This window comes from Perca flavescens, chromosome 19 (genome assembly GCF_004354835.1).
Source record: "Perca flavescens isolate YP-PL-M2 chromosome 19, PFLA_1.0, whole genome shotgun sequence".
Lineage (NCBI taxonomy): Eukaryota > Metazoa > Chordata > Actinopteri > Perciformes > Percidae > Perca > Perca flavescens.
Genome location: NC_041349.1, coordinates 22,547,294 through 22,565,769, shown reverse-complemented (window position 1 = coordinate 22,565,769; position 18,476 = coordinate 22,547,294). Strand labels below are relative to the sequence as shown.

The window sequence follows — 18,476 nt, the reverse complement described above, 5'->3', positions numbered from 1 at the left end:
AATTCTCCTGTCATTCACAAAGCCACAGCACAGAACATTAATGACAGAAAGCCAGAGCCCAAGTTGGAGCCCTTAAATGCCTCGCTGAGCGTTCCTCCATAAAAAAGCAGCAGAGCATGTAAAATAACCACTCTGTCTCTTTAAAAGTCTGCAGGACTCTGGGACAAATGTGTCCCTGTGACTTTGCTTTAAAAGACTAAAATAACATCCCATGATTCACACCAAAGTTGATAAAGTGCCTTTATTCCCTCATCATTGAAACAAATAAGTCCTTATAAAATGCTACTGGGAAAGGTCTGTTCTTTTTTACAGGCCATCATTAAATAGATGCAGTATTTATTCATACTTTGTATGAAGTGAGCAACTTGGACATAACCCATTATATTTAAAGGATTATGGTGCTGTAAAATACATGACATAAAATGAAATGGCGTGAGAGTGCTAACCAGAGCTAAAGTTAAACACAGAGAAACTCACAGTTCACAGTTGTCATCTGCGTCAAGTCGCACTCTTTGGTAACAGATGATTTCTAGTAATGTGGGGTGTGGAACGACGTTGGTTGCTGTCGCCGACCGACGTAATGAATCAAAAGTGAGATCTCTTATTTGGTGCCCCTCAAAGCATGAAATGGAACCCATAAGCATTGGCTTACAAAACCAGGTTTAGATGATTGTCAAGCATCCGTTATGAAAATCGTGAAGAACCGCTGATTAGATGAATGTTCATGTCTCTCATGTGAACCACTTTACGTGCTGTTTAATGAAATGAAAAACAACTGTGTGTATTCCACCCACCCAAGAAGAATACAGCGTGCATCAGTGTGGCCATTCACAACTGTTTCCCCATTAACTCCGGTTTTGGAACGACTGCCCATTGAAAAATTACAAAAAATCCGAGGGCTGTTTTATTTGAAGTTGCCCAGGCATTACATTGAAGTTTGTTTGAGCAAAATTCCCATCCATGTGTGAAAAGTTGTTGGGCTGCTTTTACTGCTAAGGCTCAATTGTAACTCGGCCAACAGGAGTGTGGAGTGCAGATCAGATTGTTTGTTCAGTTATCCGATTCTAGACAGATTACGGTTCTAATTCAGTGTCCAACATTTGGTCTTCCTTCAGTTGTTTCAAACAAAAGTGTACTTTTCATTTGGTTTCACTCTAATGTGATAAACCCACAGTCTTCACCATGCAGGTTGATTCGAAACCAAACGTTTTCTCCTTCAGGAACTTTCTCTGTCCGCAGAGATCTACCCCCAAAGAAGGCAGATAGCCAAAGATCTCTGGGGCATAAAATCTGGCCTGGCAATTCAGTTCCCCACCCCCCCCCCTTACCAAACCCATCAAACTACATACCACTGCTCTCTTTCTTTCACTTTCTCTCATACCCAATTGATGTCAGTCCATGTTATCATAAGTGATTTTACTCTCAACCGCAATGAATAGCTGGGTTCCTGTATTATTTTTCTTTATCAATGTGTTCTGAATTATGCCTCAGTGATTTCGGTGTGAGTCTCAGCTTATTATTAGCACTGTACTTGTGTCTGTTGTGTTCAGTGTGTGTTTGACTTCTTACATTTCAAGACAAATTCTTTTTCTTGCCTTCTGCAGGGGGATCAAGGCGACCAGGGACCACGGGTATGCGGTTTACTGTTGACTTCTTGTGATTAGCTGATGAATGTGACTGTGTGTGTCTGCCCCAGCAGATTTGTGGGCAAAAAGGTTTGAGATGCATGAAATTCCTGGGATAGTGTTCTTCCCATCTGGCCAAATACAACAAGCATTTCAGCACTGCTTATTTCTACATCAAGAATAGGCAGGCAAACAGTGCAAGATACCTCGGGGTAATATGCTTTGTGTGATGCAAAGACCTTTTCTTTACCTCTCGTCTTCAAATTGCACATGAGTACAAGCTTTTTACCCATCAGCTGAAGATATCTGCTCAATCTCAGCCACAATCAAAAGCCAACTAGCGCTGTCTCTATAATTACTCGTGATTCACTTCAATCCTCGACGTGACATGGCGTGTTCAGAGCTTTAATCATTCTCAGCTCTGAAGTTTGACATTTCTATAAATGTGCAGCTTCTAAATGATGATGATGTGAGTGCTTTTCCGTGCTTGACAGACTCTGAAATGAATTACTCGATCTCCATCTTGCAGCCAGCGTGCCCTCATCTTTTCTCAAATAATGGTTAAAAAATGAGCCTTCTTTAAAAACAAAAAAGCCGACTGCACAGGTTTGTTTAAAGTAGATTGCATTAACTGGGGTCACACTTTTCACTTTGTCTGTATCTGCTGTCATCATCAAGAGTAGATTGTATGGAGTCAAAGTCACTTTAAATGCCTGTAATTGATTTCCGTGAGGGCAAGTAGAGGTTAGAGCACAAGGATATGAGAATGTAACAACACAGAGGTTTGTCTTGTCACCAGAACACCAGACGTCTCCCGAGTGCATCTGATCCCAATTCTGTATTGAAGCCCAACCAGACGTTAGTAGTTTGCCAATTAACTTTGTCAGCTCCCCTCCAGACCAGTTCTGCACAAAGCATGGCGTTTCTTGTGATTTGGAAGTCAATACAAATGACCTTCCCTGTGAAATTTGATTAGCGGTCTTAAAAATTATACATCTTATGTAACACATGGGCACTCCTTAAAGACAGCGAAGTCCACAGATATTGTGGTTTCACACTCTCACAAGATCTACAAATACATTCCCAGCTCTGTGATATCCTTAGTTAATTATTTATGATATAAAACGTATTGTATAATCCTTATAGTTGCAACTGCAGAACCGCTGCAAACAGGCACAAAGGAAATATCTTCGCTTTCTAGCCGAATTGACTGGAGTGATCTATCGCCGTCTAGATAGAATTTCTTGGGTTTTGCTCATAATTTGTACCCTTTTAACCTAGGAAATGGAGTAATCTGTCTCTATCAGCTAAATGATTTACAATTTGGAAACTGCAGTGTGGCTGACAGAGTTGTAACAGGGACCAGCCAGGCCCTATTTGTCTTGTAGAGTAAATAAATAAACTGTCCACTTCAAGAAAGCATTTCATTACCTTCCAATTACAGCAGAATTGTTGTCCCTTAACAGGTACAAATTAGCACACAGTCGCGGTCGCATATGAAGGACTACAGGGGCATGAAAGCTGTCTAGGTCACCAGCAAATGATATTACTTCCCCAGAATATCATATTGACTTTGCACATTAGATTAGTAGATTGATGTAGCGGAACAGTATTACATAGATTTCCTTAATAGATGAAGGTATAAAAGGACAAGTACTCCCTGACTTGACTATTGACTCATTTTATGGCCAGTATTGACTGTGTGCAGAGACGCTATTAAACCCATATAGAGGTACATGTAATCAGCAGAGCATGTAAAGAATGTTATCTTCACACCACAGTGTGCCAGATTACATCAAATGTAAGCAGATTTAAATTTAGAATAATTTAAATGATGATCTGTGTGTGCATGCTTATACAAACATGTGTATGTTCACTAGGTTAATGTCAAAAGGCCAAGTCAAATCTCCTCAGCCTCTGTGGCCAAACACAGTATGAGAATTACCACATGGCCAGCAAAATTTCCTCACAGACACACAATCCCTGTGCCTGTTCCCCACATGTCGGGGTCAGCCATTTGTCGGCCCTAAAAGTCAAAGGCCACATCCAAACGCCAAAGGTTAGCCAAGCAGCAAATAATAAATTGGCCTTGTTTTGACAAACAATGTGTGGCCACTGTTGGAGCTCCACTGGTGGGATATAATTAACAAGAATTACTATCTCTGTGTGTCACCAAGAAAGCTGTGTGGTCTTTTTGAGGGATGGCACTGGCTACAGGTGTCAGACAAAGGTTGGTGAATTCCTGGGTCAGCAAGAGGAAACATTCCTGAGATTTCACCAACAAAACTCCCCGAGTTTGTCCAGGACTTTACTTCTCACATTGTGGGATTTGACCCATTTGCTATGCTCTTCCAAAATAAAGAGACTGTGATTATGTAATTTCCAGGATTTGACTTTTCACTCGTTAACAGGAAATGTTATACAGTCAACTGTTTGCACATGAAATCAGAAGCCTTAAAATTAATTTCACTTCAGATACATTTGATGCATCACATTGATGCCAATTCTGAGGCTTTAAATGAATGTATTATTCCTCTCTTAAATGTATTAAAGCCATCTGTGCAAGGAACTGGTAATCCACTCCACATATAGATATTGAGAAAATGCCTCAGCCTTGTGCGTTTGGTGTGGTTGGGGAGGGAGATGCTGGTTCTGGCAAGTGTCCTATGACGGCTGTTGCTGATTGTCGTCATATCTGGCTTTTTGTTTACTACGGTTACAATCCTCTTGCTGCAGGCAAGTACATAGCCTCACCAAATAACCAACATCCGTTTGGAGGAGAAAAGCAAAACAAAACAATCTGTGAATGGTTAGGATTCTCTGTCAACCGCAATGTCATGATCATTCTCACATATAGTCAACAGCACAGAGGCAATGCAGGGTTAGCACCAACCCAAACCTAGTCGAGCCTTTCTCCACTTTCTCACAACCTTTGCAGAGAAAGATTAAACTATGGTTTTTGGTTAGATAATCTTTTACACGTTCCAAACACACGCTGGTCAGTGAAGTTGTCAACATGCTGTCAACCTGGCCGCGGCTTCTCCCCTAGTATCAAAGTGATTGTAAAAGCAAAAAGGATGCAACCCAGGAAGCGGTCACAAGTGCCAGCCTGCACATGCGTCACACTACATTTTCATGCAGGCAGTGGTGGCCTAAAGTTTAGAGAGCTTGTGACCGGGAGGTCGTCTATTCAATCCCCAGACCGACAAGATAAAATCTGGGTGGGGAAAGTGTTTGTCCCTCCTTTATTACCACTGAGGTGCCCTTGAGCAAGGCCCTTAACCTCCAACCGCTCCGGTAGAGCTGCTCAGTGGCCAGCAGATCAGACTGTGGTTGTACTGGGCAGCTTCCAGGTATGAATGTGGAACTGTGTGAATGTGATCAGGGCGTTCCTGCAAATGAGAGGCTGCCTCTCAGTGAACCTCCCCTGAATAAATAAGGTTAATTAAAAATTAAAAAAAATGCCTGGACTCTTTGTATAGCCCCCCTCCCTCACTGACCATAATCCAGTTCTTTTTTTTCTTTGTTTGTCCTCAAGATGTTTGAGGTTGTAAATTACTTGAGAAATAGTTGCGCTTCAATCCCAGTTACACACAGCATGGCTATTGTTACAGTGTAAGAGTTTTGCTCTGTTCTGCTGCAGGGATGAATTAAATCAGCCTGCCTTGAAAGCCATATTCGTAATGAGCCATGCTTTTTGAATGATCTTTTTTGAAAACCAGAGGGATGGTACCAAACTGTTTGGATAGGCCAGGTTTTTTTATCCTAAGCTTGAATATGGAGAAAGATTGTTCTCTTACAGGGCACATTTGTGCCATTGTGCATGTCTTTGAGAAATACATTCATCAGTTCATTGAGGTTTGTTATTGACGGTGAAGCAAAACCTGCAGCATAAAGATAAGCAAAAGAATATGCAATCACTGGACAACCAATATTTACATGTTTTTCCATTAACTTAGCATCGAAGCTAAACTTTGACTTTAAATCGGTCTGAAATTTACTGAAGCAAAAGGGCCCTTGTTGTGTTTTAGTTTTGGAAAGGCTAGAAAGTTTGTTGAGAAAGCCAAAGCTGGGCAAGCTTGTCGTGACTAGTTGTGCTTGCTAAGCTATGACTGTAAGCGCTGTTCAGTGGATTGTTTTCGGTCAATTAATATTCCAGTGGACATTTATTCTGCAATATTCCTGTAAAAGACTCGTCACTATCAAAACCCTTGTTTGACAGGTATGCAAGACTAAAAATGTATATGGCTAATTATGGACAATATACCCCAAATGATTGACAGTCAATGAAACTTACTGAAGTGCATTTATTTGAGTAACATTCTGAACCATTTCCAGCAGACAATATGTCAATGTTTCTGGATTCAGATTAAAGTTAGCATGCAGCTATAAACCCTCGTCTCCTCTTAACAAGAAGGAGGCCTGATGCTTTCTTCTTTTATTCAGTTTTCGTCATTCAGTTTTACGGATCCCATCTGTCATGACCGTTGTTGACGAGGGAATTGGAAACCATTTGATTGAATTTCCAGTGAACATCTCAATCCCTTGATGTTTCACCAAAACTCTACGAACAATACAGCTACTCAATGTTATAGCTCAAAATCAGTTTGACGATAATTATCTCAGCTAGTATTCGGCCAGTATATTTTAAATATGTTGAAATGGTTACTTAGCGATGGCATTGTAGCCACAGAATGGTCGATGGTCATTTCATGGCGGGGAGTAAACTTGGACTTTTAAATGGTGAATGTTTCAAATAAAATGTTGGTCTTGTTTAGGTCTGAATTGAAATGTCTGGTCCCACATGTTCCAGTATTTCACATTATTATACAGCTTGTTCCACAAATTTGTAAAAATATTTAGGATGCTTATCTTCTTCCTCCTTTAACTGTTTTTGTTCACTCAGTGTTTGAATGTCATGTGTGTGTTGTGCCATGTTCTGCTGTTTGTCCCTTTAGGGATTGCCTGGTCTCCCTACGCTGGCTGCTTTGCACAGCAATCAGATCCTGACTGTCAAGGTTTGTCGGTGGTGGTGCCGCCTAGCTGCTCAGCCCGACCCTTTCGCAGCACACACTGGGAGTAAATGAATCACTGTCGGCTGCTTTTTTCCTCAAAGCCCGATGATAGACTAAGCACAGGAAAAACCCCATTTAATTAATCACAGCTAGTCAATGGTTATCCTCTTCCCCCACTGCCGCTACCAGTCTTTCACTCCTCTGTTCCACGCTACATGCCAGGTTCCCCATTGAAAGCAAAGGTGGCCTTTTACAACCCAGTAATATGTACAGTATATGACTGGAACAAGAAGTCATGGTTTGGCTCGTGTCCATTGATGCTAAAATAAATGGAAGGAATTGCAAGAGGAATACTCGATGATGAACCAAAGTGGCAAAATGTTTTTTTAAAAGCTCATGCCCATGGTTCACCACAAATCCTTCAATCTACCAATTTGTCCTTCGGGATTCGGGATAGTTTCAGCGATGGATGAAGCCACTTAATATCAATGGACACTAGCAGAATAATGCATGCATTGAAAGGAACAAGGTTAGAAATCAACCTCAACTCAGAAGGTTGACCACTCTGGTTTCAGTGTGTGCAGCTACCGGGGTCTGACTTAGCAGTAGGCGCAATGAAGATGATGACAGCGCTTTCACAGAGGAAGAGAAGTTCCCATTTTTCCGGGGGCTGTGAGCCCGCTGTGGCGCCCTCGCACCCCTGAGGTGGTAATTATGGGTCCTGGCTCCAAGAAAAAAAAGCCCAGGCTTCCTAAGCAAACCACCTTGGTGCTGGAAAAGTGTGGATTTCTCCCCCCATCTGTGAAGGCGCTGGACCGGAGTTCATGAACACAAGCCTTTCTAACAAAATCTGTTTCTTTTTGCATTTGCTTTCCTCCTCCTCCTTCTTCTTCTGGGACCTCATCCTTCTTCAACCTTCTCTCACCTCTGACCTACGACCTCTTGACTTCACACACCTGCTCAGATGGTCTTCCCTAAGATCAATCATGGCTTTCTTTCTGCTGACCAGCAGCTCATAAAGCGGCGGCTCATTAAGGTAGTGGCTGTGTCCTCACTGGTGTCTCTGTCGTGCCAAGTCTCACCGAATCACTTCTCCCTGGGCATTCTGCAGTCTGCATGCAAACCTTCAGTCATAAGTACTCTTATACTCCTTCTGTTATTGTTAAAGGGAAATTGAAAACAAGGTTGTATTAAGGTAACATGAATTACTGTCCTGGCACTACTAAAAGCACCTTGCAAGTTAGATAGCTGATTTTCTTCTAATGCAGTATAATAATGGACCACACATTTTCAGTGTATTTTTTTTGTCCTGATTGTTGTAGCTCTACAAATATAACTTTTTTCAGTCTGTGCCTAATGCACAACCCCTATTCAACTCATTAAGTCCATTAAGGAATGCATGCATTTTAGGGGATTACTGTTTCAGCTACAAATCAGATACATTTCAGCTCCATCGTGTCTGACCTAAAATGCAAACTTTCCTCCATGTTATGAATGGAGGCAGCCCATAGCCACCCACAAGATCATTCCACTACTTTCTCTTCATTATCATTTAACTGAAGTGGCTCCAGTCTCAGTGGATCCACAATATCACACAGTACGGACGTTTAAATGTGTTATTTTGCCACACAGGGAGATCAAGGGCAAGCTGGACCACCTGGGCCTCCGGGGCCACCGGGCCCTCCTGGGCCAAGGGGGCCTCCAGGGGACACAGGGAAAGATGGGCCCAGAGGTGTGCCTGGTCTAGCAGTGAGTATTGATTTTCACCTGAAATCTGAAGAAGTTTGATTAAACTGAACAAAACTTTGTTGTTATTGAACTGGTGTTGGATCGGTACAACTGTGTATTTTCCCTTTAACAAATACTGCATTGTTTCCATTAAGGGTAAAACAAGTTCAGCTCTTTATGCACTTGACTTTGACCCAGTACTTGGGAGAGTTTACCCCAATGAAAACATTTCTAATGAAGACAAGACAAACTAGCGCTGCAGTTCATTGCCCTAATGTCTTCAGCTAAACATACATACTCCCAAGAGAATGCCTCACTGGATTTACATTTATTTGGTTGTTTTTCATTATAACGTAACATTTTCCATGTCTTTAAGCCTATCACTAGCATCACACTAATTTATGTGGACTCTGCTTGTGAGAGAAAGAAGAAACAGAAAAGGCCTGTCAATTATGTTGAGCCATAAAACCTTCCGAGGGATCCAGCTGATCTTTATTGTCTTGGCAGAGTTCACAGTGGGAGTGCAAAAATATTAAGTGTTGTTTATCTGCTTCTTTCCAAGTTTTTGATGATTATTGTTTTCCGTTCTTCCAGTTGCAGTTGCAATAGTTGTCGCGTTTTTCCAAGAAATTAAACTTAGCTTGCTGGGGCACTTTATTTCTCCTGTCATAAGTCCCTCAGAAGGAAGGTGGCAAAAATGATTCTGCAATTGTCACAAAGAGGCAAAAAATGAAATAATATTCGAGCCTGGCTTTGGCATAGATATCTGGCCATGTCTCTTTTCTACCTCGAGAACTGCAGGAACATGCGAGAGCCAGGCCTAAACCCAAAGCAGAGACCAGAACAAGGTTGTTGGAAGGATACAGTGAGGGGTGCAGGTGCCACAGCATGATGAAATGCCTCGCAGCCAACTTCGTACATGAGCAGAACAATGCTGAGCTCTAGTTGGCAACCTGGCCGCTATGCACCATAGCAGCTGTTCAAACACTAAAACAACTGGGGAATTCAACTATAATGTGGAAAATTCTGTATATTTTTCACCATAATATTTGACTTGTTTTACTCCCAATACTGTTTACCATCATTTGAAAACTCCATGCGTGTTCTTAACTTTTCAAAGAAGACGTGGCCCACTGCTCTTCCATTAACTGGCTGTTTTGTATTTATATAGGGGGATCCAGGGCAGCCTGGAGAACCAGGAATCATGGTAAGCACCAACTTTTCCTTTGTGTTGTTTTTACGCTTCAGTTTTTGTCCTGATTAAACAAATAAAATATGACATGTTAATTAGTGAGCTTTAGAGGTGTTGGTAGGCATATTTAGTTACCTTTTGACAGAGCAGACTAGCTGTTTCCCTGTTTCCCCAGTCCTAATGCTAAGCTAAGCTTACAGCCTGTTGGAGGAAGCTTCATATGTACAATACAGACATGAGAATGGTATTAGTATTCTCAACTAACTCAACTTATTTTCCTTTTTTTCCATTATAAATATCCTCAACTGTGTACCATCTTGATTGCAAAAAGTATTCAGAGATACCAACGCTTTCCAAAATGGCTCATGCCATCTGCAGGCAGGTTGTTTTGTTTAAAGGTCCCATGACATGGTGCTCTTTGGATGCTTTTATATAGACCTTAGTGGTCCCCTAATACTGTATCTGAAGTCTCTTTCCCGAAATTCAGCTTTGGTACAGAATTACAGCCTAGAGCCAGTCCCACAATGAGCTTTCCTTAGGATGTGCCATTTCTGTGTCTGTAGCTATTGAGGAGGAGAGAGGAGGGGGCAAGGTGGAGGGTGGGGGTGTGGCCTTGACCAACTGCCACTGTGCTCGTTTGAAAGCCATGATGTCTCTCTCTCATGGGTGGGCCAAATTCTCTGGGCAGGCAAAGCAGAGAAAGGTTACCTCCCCTTTCTCCTTATGACCTCATAAGGAGCAGATTACAGATCGGCCCATCTGAGGTTTCATTTTCTCAAAGGCAGAGCAGGATACCCAGGGCTCGGTTTACACCTATCGCCATTTCTAGCCATTGGGTAATAAATTGCTGATTAATCTTTTTTTGGACATGTTTATTTTGCTAACAACCAACTCTGACGTTATTCAAAAAAAACAATACATCCATTTAAATGTTGCTGTTCAACAAAGTAAATTCATTTGAATCTTTTAACTAACAAATCAATCACGCAGGATGTTTTTTAAATGTGCATTTGATTTACGAGATACTCATAAGGTGGTTTATGGGTAATATGTTGAATATCACGTTTTTTAATAACACGTTTTATGATGCCCTGCAAAAATGTTTTTCTCTCACAAAACACCTCATACAGTAGGGACAAGTTGTTCCAGTTAACATCAACTGGATACCACTTGTGGTGTTCAGCAAATAAAGCATTTGATTAAGGTTTCCTCATAAAAGCTACATGGAATAGGTCAAGCCAAATTCCAGAGAAAGCAAAGACGGAAAACGTGACATGCAAAAACACTTGATGGTGATGTCAGTTTTCTCAAGTGCAGGGTAAAGTAAGTGAAGTTGACAGAGGAGGTGCTATCAAGCTCTTTCATCTCTGATTCCATCTCTGACCCTTTTCCATGCTGTGGAAAAAGTTGGTGGATTGGAAAGAAATGGACAGAAAAAAAATAAAGGATGGCGAGGCTTAATAATAATAAGTGGCTATAGAGACGCGTTAACTAGAGAAGAGGAGTAAAGCTAAAATTGCTAATCATTTTTAGGTCATTTAACACGCTCTTTACCCTATACCCTCTTTCTGCTCTAATGTTGCTAAATGTTTTATCTTCTGTTGGCTTTAATTATATGTGTTACTCATCATCCCCTCTTGTGCTCATGGCTGGATAAGCAGCACCGTTTTGTTTGGAAATACAGAGTGTCATGAATGTAAAATGTCCTATAGATTTCCCAGTGCTCCCAGGTGTGCTCCCATAAGTCTCCAGTGCTTACACAACTGCTCATGACAGCAGCGGGAGTATTTCTCCAGAAGATGAATGGTGAATCCCATTCAAAATGAGCTCAGAGGCCTCGCACAGAGCTTTGAATAAAAAATAAGCGCTGCTTACTATAATTCATGAAATAAGGCATACTATTTCACGAGTATATACACAGCATGACACTAATGCCCCACCCCCCCCCACACACACACACACACACACACACACAAAAAAAAAAAAAAGCAGCGTGAGATGAGCACGTCCCAGAGGTTGTAAAAAGAAGTGATGTGCAATGGCTGCTCAAACACAGTGGAGTTTCAGAGCTTCTGTTTGCAGCCAACAGCAGTTTGTTTGCTACTCTTTGGTAGAGGGTGGGGGGGGGAGCAAAGATAAGAACATGGATTAGAGAGAAAAAGTTTCTGTAAATGATCATTTGGGTTGTTAAACCTCTGGAGAGGGAATAAAAACAAATTGTCCTTCCAGACTCAAATCACCAGCCCACACCCTTGATTGGCTTTTGAAAATATGAATTAGATGTGCATAAGCAACTAGACCGATAGGCTCCACTTTGTGCAGTAGGCTGAAAGGATCATCTTTGATCGGCACTTTTAGATCTGCACAAGTCACTCAACTCAAGGTAGGGATTTTGACGTCAGTCCCCAACTTTCAGCTCTCGCCCACTTGACACAGCTCTGTTTTTTTTATGTATATGCTATTGTTAAAGAGGCAAAAGTAGATTCCAGAGTTTTCCAGCAGACTTCCAGGACATATGGTGCTGGTTAGAAGGATTAAGCTCTTGTGGAGCAACAAGGAGAAGGGGGAGGTGGGAAGAAGAAGAAGAAGAAGAAGAAGAAGGAAAAGGAAATATTTTCAGGACTCAATTCAAAACCATCAGTGCCATAAGGTTTCTTTGGGGTAAATTAAGGAGTCTTCTGCTCTCTAAAGGTGGCTTCTAGCCTTGCGCACAGTTTTCATTTGACTTGATTTTGCTTCAAAAAGAATAATTACAAAAAACCAGTGGTGTATTGTATGTAGTGTTCCATCTGTAACTTAACACAAAACTGAAAAAAGTTGTATGTGCTTTGGGGCGTTATTTCTATTTTGTTGCAGAAGCTCCTCCCCTTTTACATCCTTTTCATTCCATAACTACCCACAATACACCAGTGACCCACCTTATACGTTTAAATGCACAGCAGGGATCTAATTTACGTAATATGCCTGTATAACAAGGCCATACCTATACTATTTTGGTGTCCTTGACTATGTTTCCTTTTAATGTGAAGCCAAACATGAGGAGCAAAGATGTGAGTAAATGGCTTAGGACATGCTTGGTGGATTCAAACAATGGCAAATGTTGACATCAATAGCCATGAAACTTTTTCTGTGGAACAAATTTGTTTGTTCTTAAAGGAACATTCTTTTTTCATTTAAAACCTGGGTCTTATTTTTTCCTACCAAAACCTCCATGCATTTTCCGGTGTCATTTTCTGCTTTTTCTCTGTTTTATCTGTGGGTTTTGGACCGTAGGACATTTTAATAGATCAAACCCATGGAGAAAATAATGAAGTGCATTAATCAATAATGAAAATACTCTTATTGAGAATGATAGTTTTTGTACATGGTCCCCGACAAAATATTTGAATACAATTTTAAATAGAAGTCCGAATTCCCCTAGAAGAACCACCAAAAAAAGCTCCTGTTTATTTCCTCTCCCTATGTTTTGGTATACATTGTTTCAAAGCCTTCTCCACAGTACCGAATATGTAATTCTCATACTAAATCAGTATAATACTGGATTCATTTATGTAGTTTTCTGCCTAAAGACAGTGGATTTTGTTTTTGTATTTAGTATAAAATATATCAGAATCTGCTTTAAAAAAAACTCACGCCATTTGAAATATGTGTAATTATACAAAAGTGATTGCCATTAAACATATCAGAGCCCCAAACATATTACCATGGACATGACTCAGAGACCTAACTTGACTCCACCAGATGGATTGCTTCGCATTGGCTCGGCATATCCATCTGGGAACTTTCCGTTGGAGAACTTTTGGGAAGGGGCGGAATACTGGTTATTTGATTGGAAGAACCATCTGTCTATCACCTATGTTGGTGATAGACGGGCCAAATCAACCAATCAGATCCACGAAGCGTATGAAAATACAACCACAAGCCCGCCCCTGCTGCTGCAGGCAAAGCATAGCTCGTAAGCTCAGCATGCAAGCAACATGTCGGTAAAGGATATTTGCCATTTGTGTAACGAGAATTTAGGAATAAAAGTCACCATTTCAGGTTCCCGGACCATATTCCAAAAGTTAGTCCACTGGTTAGCTGATTGGATAAACCATCGGTCTATCACCACCTAACCCACCTCAAAACCAACGCTGATTGGCCCGGTCGTTTGGCTAACGGCTCCAAATCTTCTCTGCCTCAAGATGCCAGATCTGCGAGTGGAAAACTGGAGCTCACGAGATCAGGACGGTCTCACGAGGCTATCAGAGACCTCAACTACAACCCTGCCTATAGCTTAGCATAATACTGTAAAGAAACACTGTTGTTGTGGATATAATAGACCCACACTCAGCTGGTTTGATTGGGTAGTGTAGATGTGCCGTATTCTTGCTAGCTGCTGTTTTGTTGATAGTATTTGTAGCAGTAAAACTAGTGCAATTGAAAGGTCATGTAGACAGTTTAAATAAAGCACACATGTCCACATCTTCTACAGTGATGGTGGTGAGCACAGTGTTATGTTAACCTATAGCTACATCGGTCAAACTTAAGACAATAAGACCTAGGTTGTCAAAAAATCTGAAAGTACCTTAATTTAATGTAAACAGCAGCATAATGTTGCAAAGCTTTTTCAAAGATCTTAAAAGTGAAACAGAAGCTTTGAACAGAAGCTCTTAATCTGCACTCCAAAGCTCCCAACATGAAGCTTTTCAGTGCTTCTGATCAACCAAAATATTTTTCCCGTGAATGCGGAGCAAGAAGTCCTTCAAGTTGCTGAGAGTTCAACTGCAGACAGAGTGTGGGAATTCACCTTGCAATTGCTTCATTGTTTGTCTTTTCCGAGTCATGAATGAAAGCCCCGTCCATTCAGCGCTTTGTATTTGTGCTCGGATGCTCGGCGCCCTGTTGATATAGCACATTTGGAGATTCTTTTCTTTTATGAACGTTAAATGAGGCAGCTAAGGTGCGATATGCTGAGCATGTACTATCATGATGAATAATTTCAGTTGAAAAGATATCCTTTTTAATGGAAATGTTTGTATTATTGTCCATTTTAATTTTCTAGCAATAACACAGCCCAAAGTTGAGAACAAAAGAGCCAGGACCAAGACTTCCTTAAGAGCCCTTGACTTTGTGAAAAATCTTCTTTTCAGTCAGTAGCTCCTGAGTGCTCTCAGATGTAGCCAAGCTAATTAGCACTCAGGCGAGTGGCACATGCTCTCACATACCTAGTGGGTCATAAAGATGTTTACCAAACCCTACTGAGGATAGCCAACAAAGGCTTTTAAAGGCAAGTGGGAGGAAAACCTTTTTCTTGGTCGGCTGGGATAATGAAAGTTGTTCATTGAGGTTTTTGTTATAAGTGCAGATGGAATGCACTATAAATGAGCTGCAACTGTGTGGGCCATTTCTGTAAATTTTAGAACTTGTTGCAGCAGGGATTTCAAGGAAATTCAGAATGGGGAAGTTTTTAGCTTCAGTGACTTTGCAAACAAGAAATGGAAATAAACGGTTTAATCTCAGAAAAATTGCCAATATTATGTTCCTTTCAGCAAAGCCAAGCATCAGTTGGTGCTTTAGCCACAAGGCACAAGTTGGACACCACCAATCTACACTTCTTCTTTGCAGAAATTTGCACTGACATTCAAACTTCTTCGACCTGAATGTGTCCTCGTTGGCTACTTTTCAATACAGGCACACAAACCTTTCACACTCATCAGGGGACCGAATCTTAGGTTTTGCCAATTATACTGCATCAACATGAATCAAGCGAGGAAAGCTGTTGTTGTAGAAAGCATGTGGGGTATAAGGTCTGCCTGGCCACCACTTACTGAGAGTGATGAGCCAAATAGCGCCATTTGCTGTAAATCCTGAGCCGACAGTGGGGGAAAATGTTGGCTAATGTGAGGTGTCAAAACAGCCTAGCGTAAAAGTGTTGATGAACTGCTGTGGGTACTGCAATAGTTCAGAGTCTTGTGGAGCCAACATGGAAGAAACTAACTTTCAGCTTGGTTTCTCCTTTTAGTCTTAATAAAACAGTCCTGCAGGCAGGTTCTGGGGTAGGAGGTTGATGGTCCAACATGGCCACCGGTTTCACCGTGGCAGGGACGTGCACAGGTACGGGCTATTGTTGCCCGGGCAACTGCCCGTTTGCCCTGATTGGATTAGCTGCCGTCCGTTACATGAGTGTGCGTTCTGTAGAGAAGAGAGAGGCTCAGGGATGTGATGTTTGGGCTCTTCAATCATGCTAGGTTATACGTTGTTTACAGTCAATATGTTACATGAGTTTTCAACCAACAATCAGATGTGACGTTAGTGAAAGTGAAAGTCGCCTTACTTTGTTATGAGATGATACATTTATGTCCCAATTGGTTAATGTAATAAACTTTGCATTTAAAAAAAAAATGTATAGTCTAATGTTAGTTTTGTGTACTTAAGTATGCCTTCACAACAAAGACAACTGAAGAAGAGACAGAAAGAGCTCAATGAAGCAGCTGTTGCCTTTTTTCCAGATTAGAGCAATAGCCCCTCCAAATGTCTGTGACGTCCCTGCACTGTGGTATACAGCAGGTTGAAAATATAAACTGTCCTCCCAGACACATCTATCACTGAGTTAAATCTCAATTCGAGATGTGGCGCCTTTTTATCCCTGTCTAACTTATTAGTTTTGTAAGGCTTTCCAACTATTGGCCCATTTAGGTAATGAACCTCTCTGTGTTGCACTGTAGACTATGGAACAGCCAAACACGTTTTTACAGTTGCTAAAATGAATTAAGAAAGATATCAATATAAAAGTTAATACAATATTTTGTTATTCATGGTTTCATTCACGGCTTACTTAGAGATTCATGTTCATGGTGAAGCTCACTGGAAAAAAAGAAGGCACAGAGTGAGTTTCATTCTTTGTCGAAGAATACAACAAGGGATTGATTGTGATTCAGTACTGCCTGAAGGGTGTGTGCTCACTGTATGAGATCCTACCAGAAGCCTTGCCAGTCTCTGTACTGTGACCATTTTGGCTGTGGAAATCATATTATTTAATCTGACATGGACCGTTTCGTGTTCCGTTTCTCTTCCACTCACTAACGCTCTGTCTTTGTCTCTCTTTTCATTTATAGGGAATAATTTCTTCTTCGATTGACATTTCTTACTTTTCTTTACTAAAATATAATAAAATAAAATGAGATTATCTGACTTGTTTATCTACTGAATGACATTAAAAATACACACTGAAAAGGCTTGAATTCTAATGTAAACCAAATGAGAATTTCTTTAGCAGTAGAATAATGTTTTGGATTTGATAGCATCTGTGCACAAGTTGCACAAATGGCTGTTGGGTGTTGAATACGTTTACTTGGAGATTAGTAATGCCGGGCCACAGTTGGGGCAAGTAAATAGACAAGAGGGGAGTTAAGGTTCGAACAAAATGATGAGGGAAAGAAAAAGAAAAGAGACGGAGAACAGAGAACCTGGAGCTAAGTGTCGGAAACAGGCCGTCGGTCCCTGGCGGCGCTGATGTGGGTAACAGATGTGAGCCATATCCAGCATCAGGTAGCTGCCAGTGTTTGTTCAGTGTAACCCAATCAGACACTTCCTGTCTGCACTGTCATCTGTCGGCAAGGCCTCCCGTCGGCGTAGGAGGGTGTGTGTGTGGAGGGGTCAATGATGACACACCGGCGTGTTAATGACTCATAAGCCAGGCCCAGAACTTACTCAATTAGATCTGCTGCTGGTGTGGTGCTGTGTTTAGCAGAGGGGCCACGTCAACAGCTAGTCAAGTTTCATCACCTTGCTGATAGATTCAGTGTCACCACATGATAAAAAGTAGAGTGTGAATCATATTTTTCAACTTATATATCATCATAATAACAAAATTTATCAACTTTCACACCAAAATGTGATCCATTCTCATTCATCCCAATGATTAAAAAAATAACTTTTCGTTACTTGCTAAGTCCAATGTACCATTGTTTCACTCATCTGTGATACATCTATAAATGTGGCAAGAGTAAATCACTTTTATTACGAAGAAGCACAAATAGCCAACATAAGCAAACCGCTATGCAAGAGAGTGGGCGTTCAATAAACCATGCTTTGGTACAACCTCTAAATCGTTTACTTTAAGTAAGTTAAATTAGTACATGCAAACATAAGAGCTACAGTATATATAAAGCCTTTTATTGTTTTTAATTTTCTCTTCTCTTTCTCAATCAAGTTATTCTTGCCCTCTGCCTGTATCGTCCATAACTTTAAGCGGATCGTAAACTATGACATGCAATATTTATTCTAGCCTGTAAGTTCAGCACGCATTGGGTGTATGTGCTGAAGTGGGGATGTGAACAATAGACTGGTCTCCTTTTAATCCAACGCATGTTTGCATCTGGTGTGTGTCGTTTGATGGTGTAGTTGTGTAGTTTTGTTTATGACTGAACAGTGTATGACTTTATCTTTCTTTGGGGTGTTGGGTTTAGTGGGAGATGGTTTAGGCATTGAGTAGGCAAGTACATTATCATATTTTTTTTACCATAACTCTGCACTGTCCCATGCTCTGTTATTAATTTGAAATGAAATACAGTGTGAATATTTGAATGTGATGTAATACCTAAAGGCCTTTTGTGTTTATTTCTCAGGGTTCACTCGGGCCTCCTGGCATCCCAGGTGTTGATGGACTGAAGGTGAGGTTACTCATATAAAGAGATATGCAAACAGTACAGTTGATGATTGTGGTACACATTTCTGTGGGGGCAGTAGCTCCAGCAGGGGGACCCCAAACTTCCCTTTCCCGAGCCACATTAACCAGCTCCGACTGGGGGATCCCGAGGCGTTCCCAGGCCAGATTGGAGATATAATCCCTCCATCTAGTCCTGGGTCTTCCCCGAGGCCTCCTCCCAGCTGGATGTGCCTGGAACACCTCCCTAGGGAGGCACCCAGGGGGCA

The 18,476-nt window shown here is 41.2% G+C and overlaps 1 protein-coding gene across 1 annotated transcript in view; it reads left to right on the top strand.

Annotated features, from left to right (window-relative positions):
• Nucleotides 1-18,476, top strand: part of col25a1 (collagen type XXV alpha 1 chain) — a 147,981-nt gene that overhangs the window by 93,331 nt on the left and 36,174 nt on the right. The window contains exons 6-10 of the mRNA XM_028563680.1: nucleotides 1,605-1,631; nucleotides 6,584-6,643; nucleotides 8,273-8,389; nucleotides 9,540-9,575; nucleotides 18,170-18,214. Of these exons, the coding sequence (XP_028419481.1) occupies nucleotides 1,605-1,631; nucleotides 6,584-6,643; nucleotides 8,273-8,389; nucleotides 9,540-9,575; nucleotides 18,170-18,214 (285 nt within the window). The remainder of the gene's footprint in view (nucleotides 1-1,604; nucleotides 1,632-6,583; nucleotides 6,644-8,272; nucleotides 8,390-9,539; nucleotides 9,576-18,169; nucleotides 18,215-18,476) is intronic.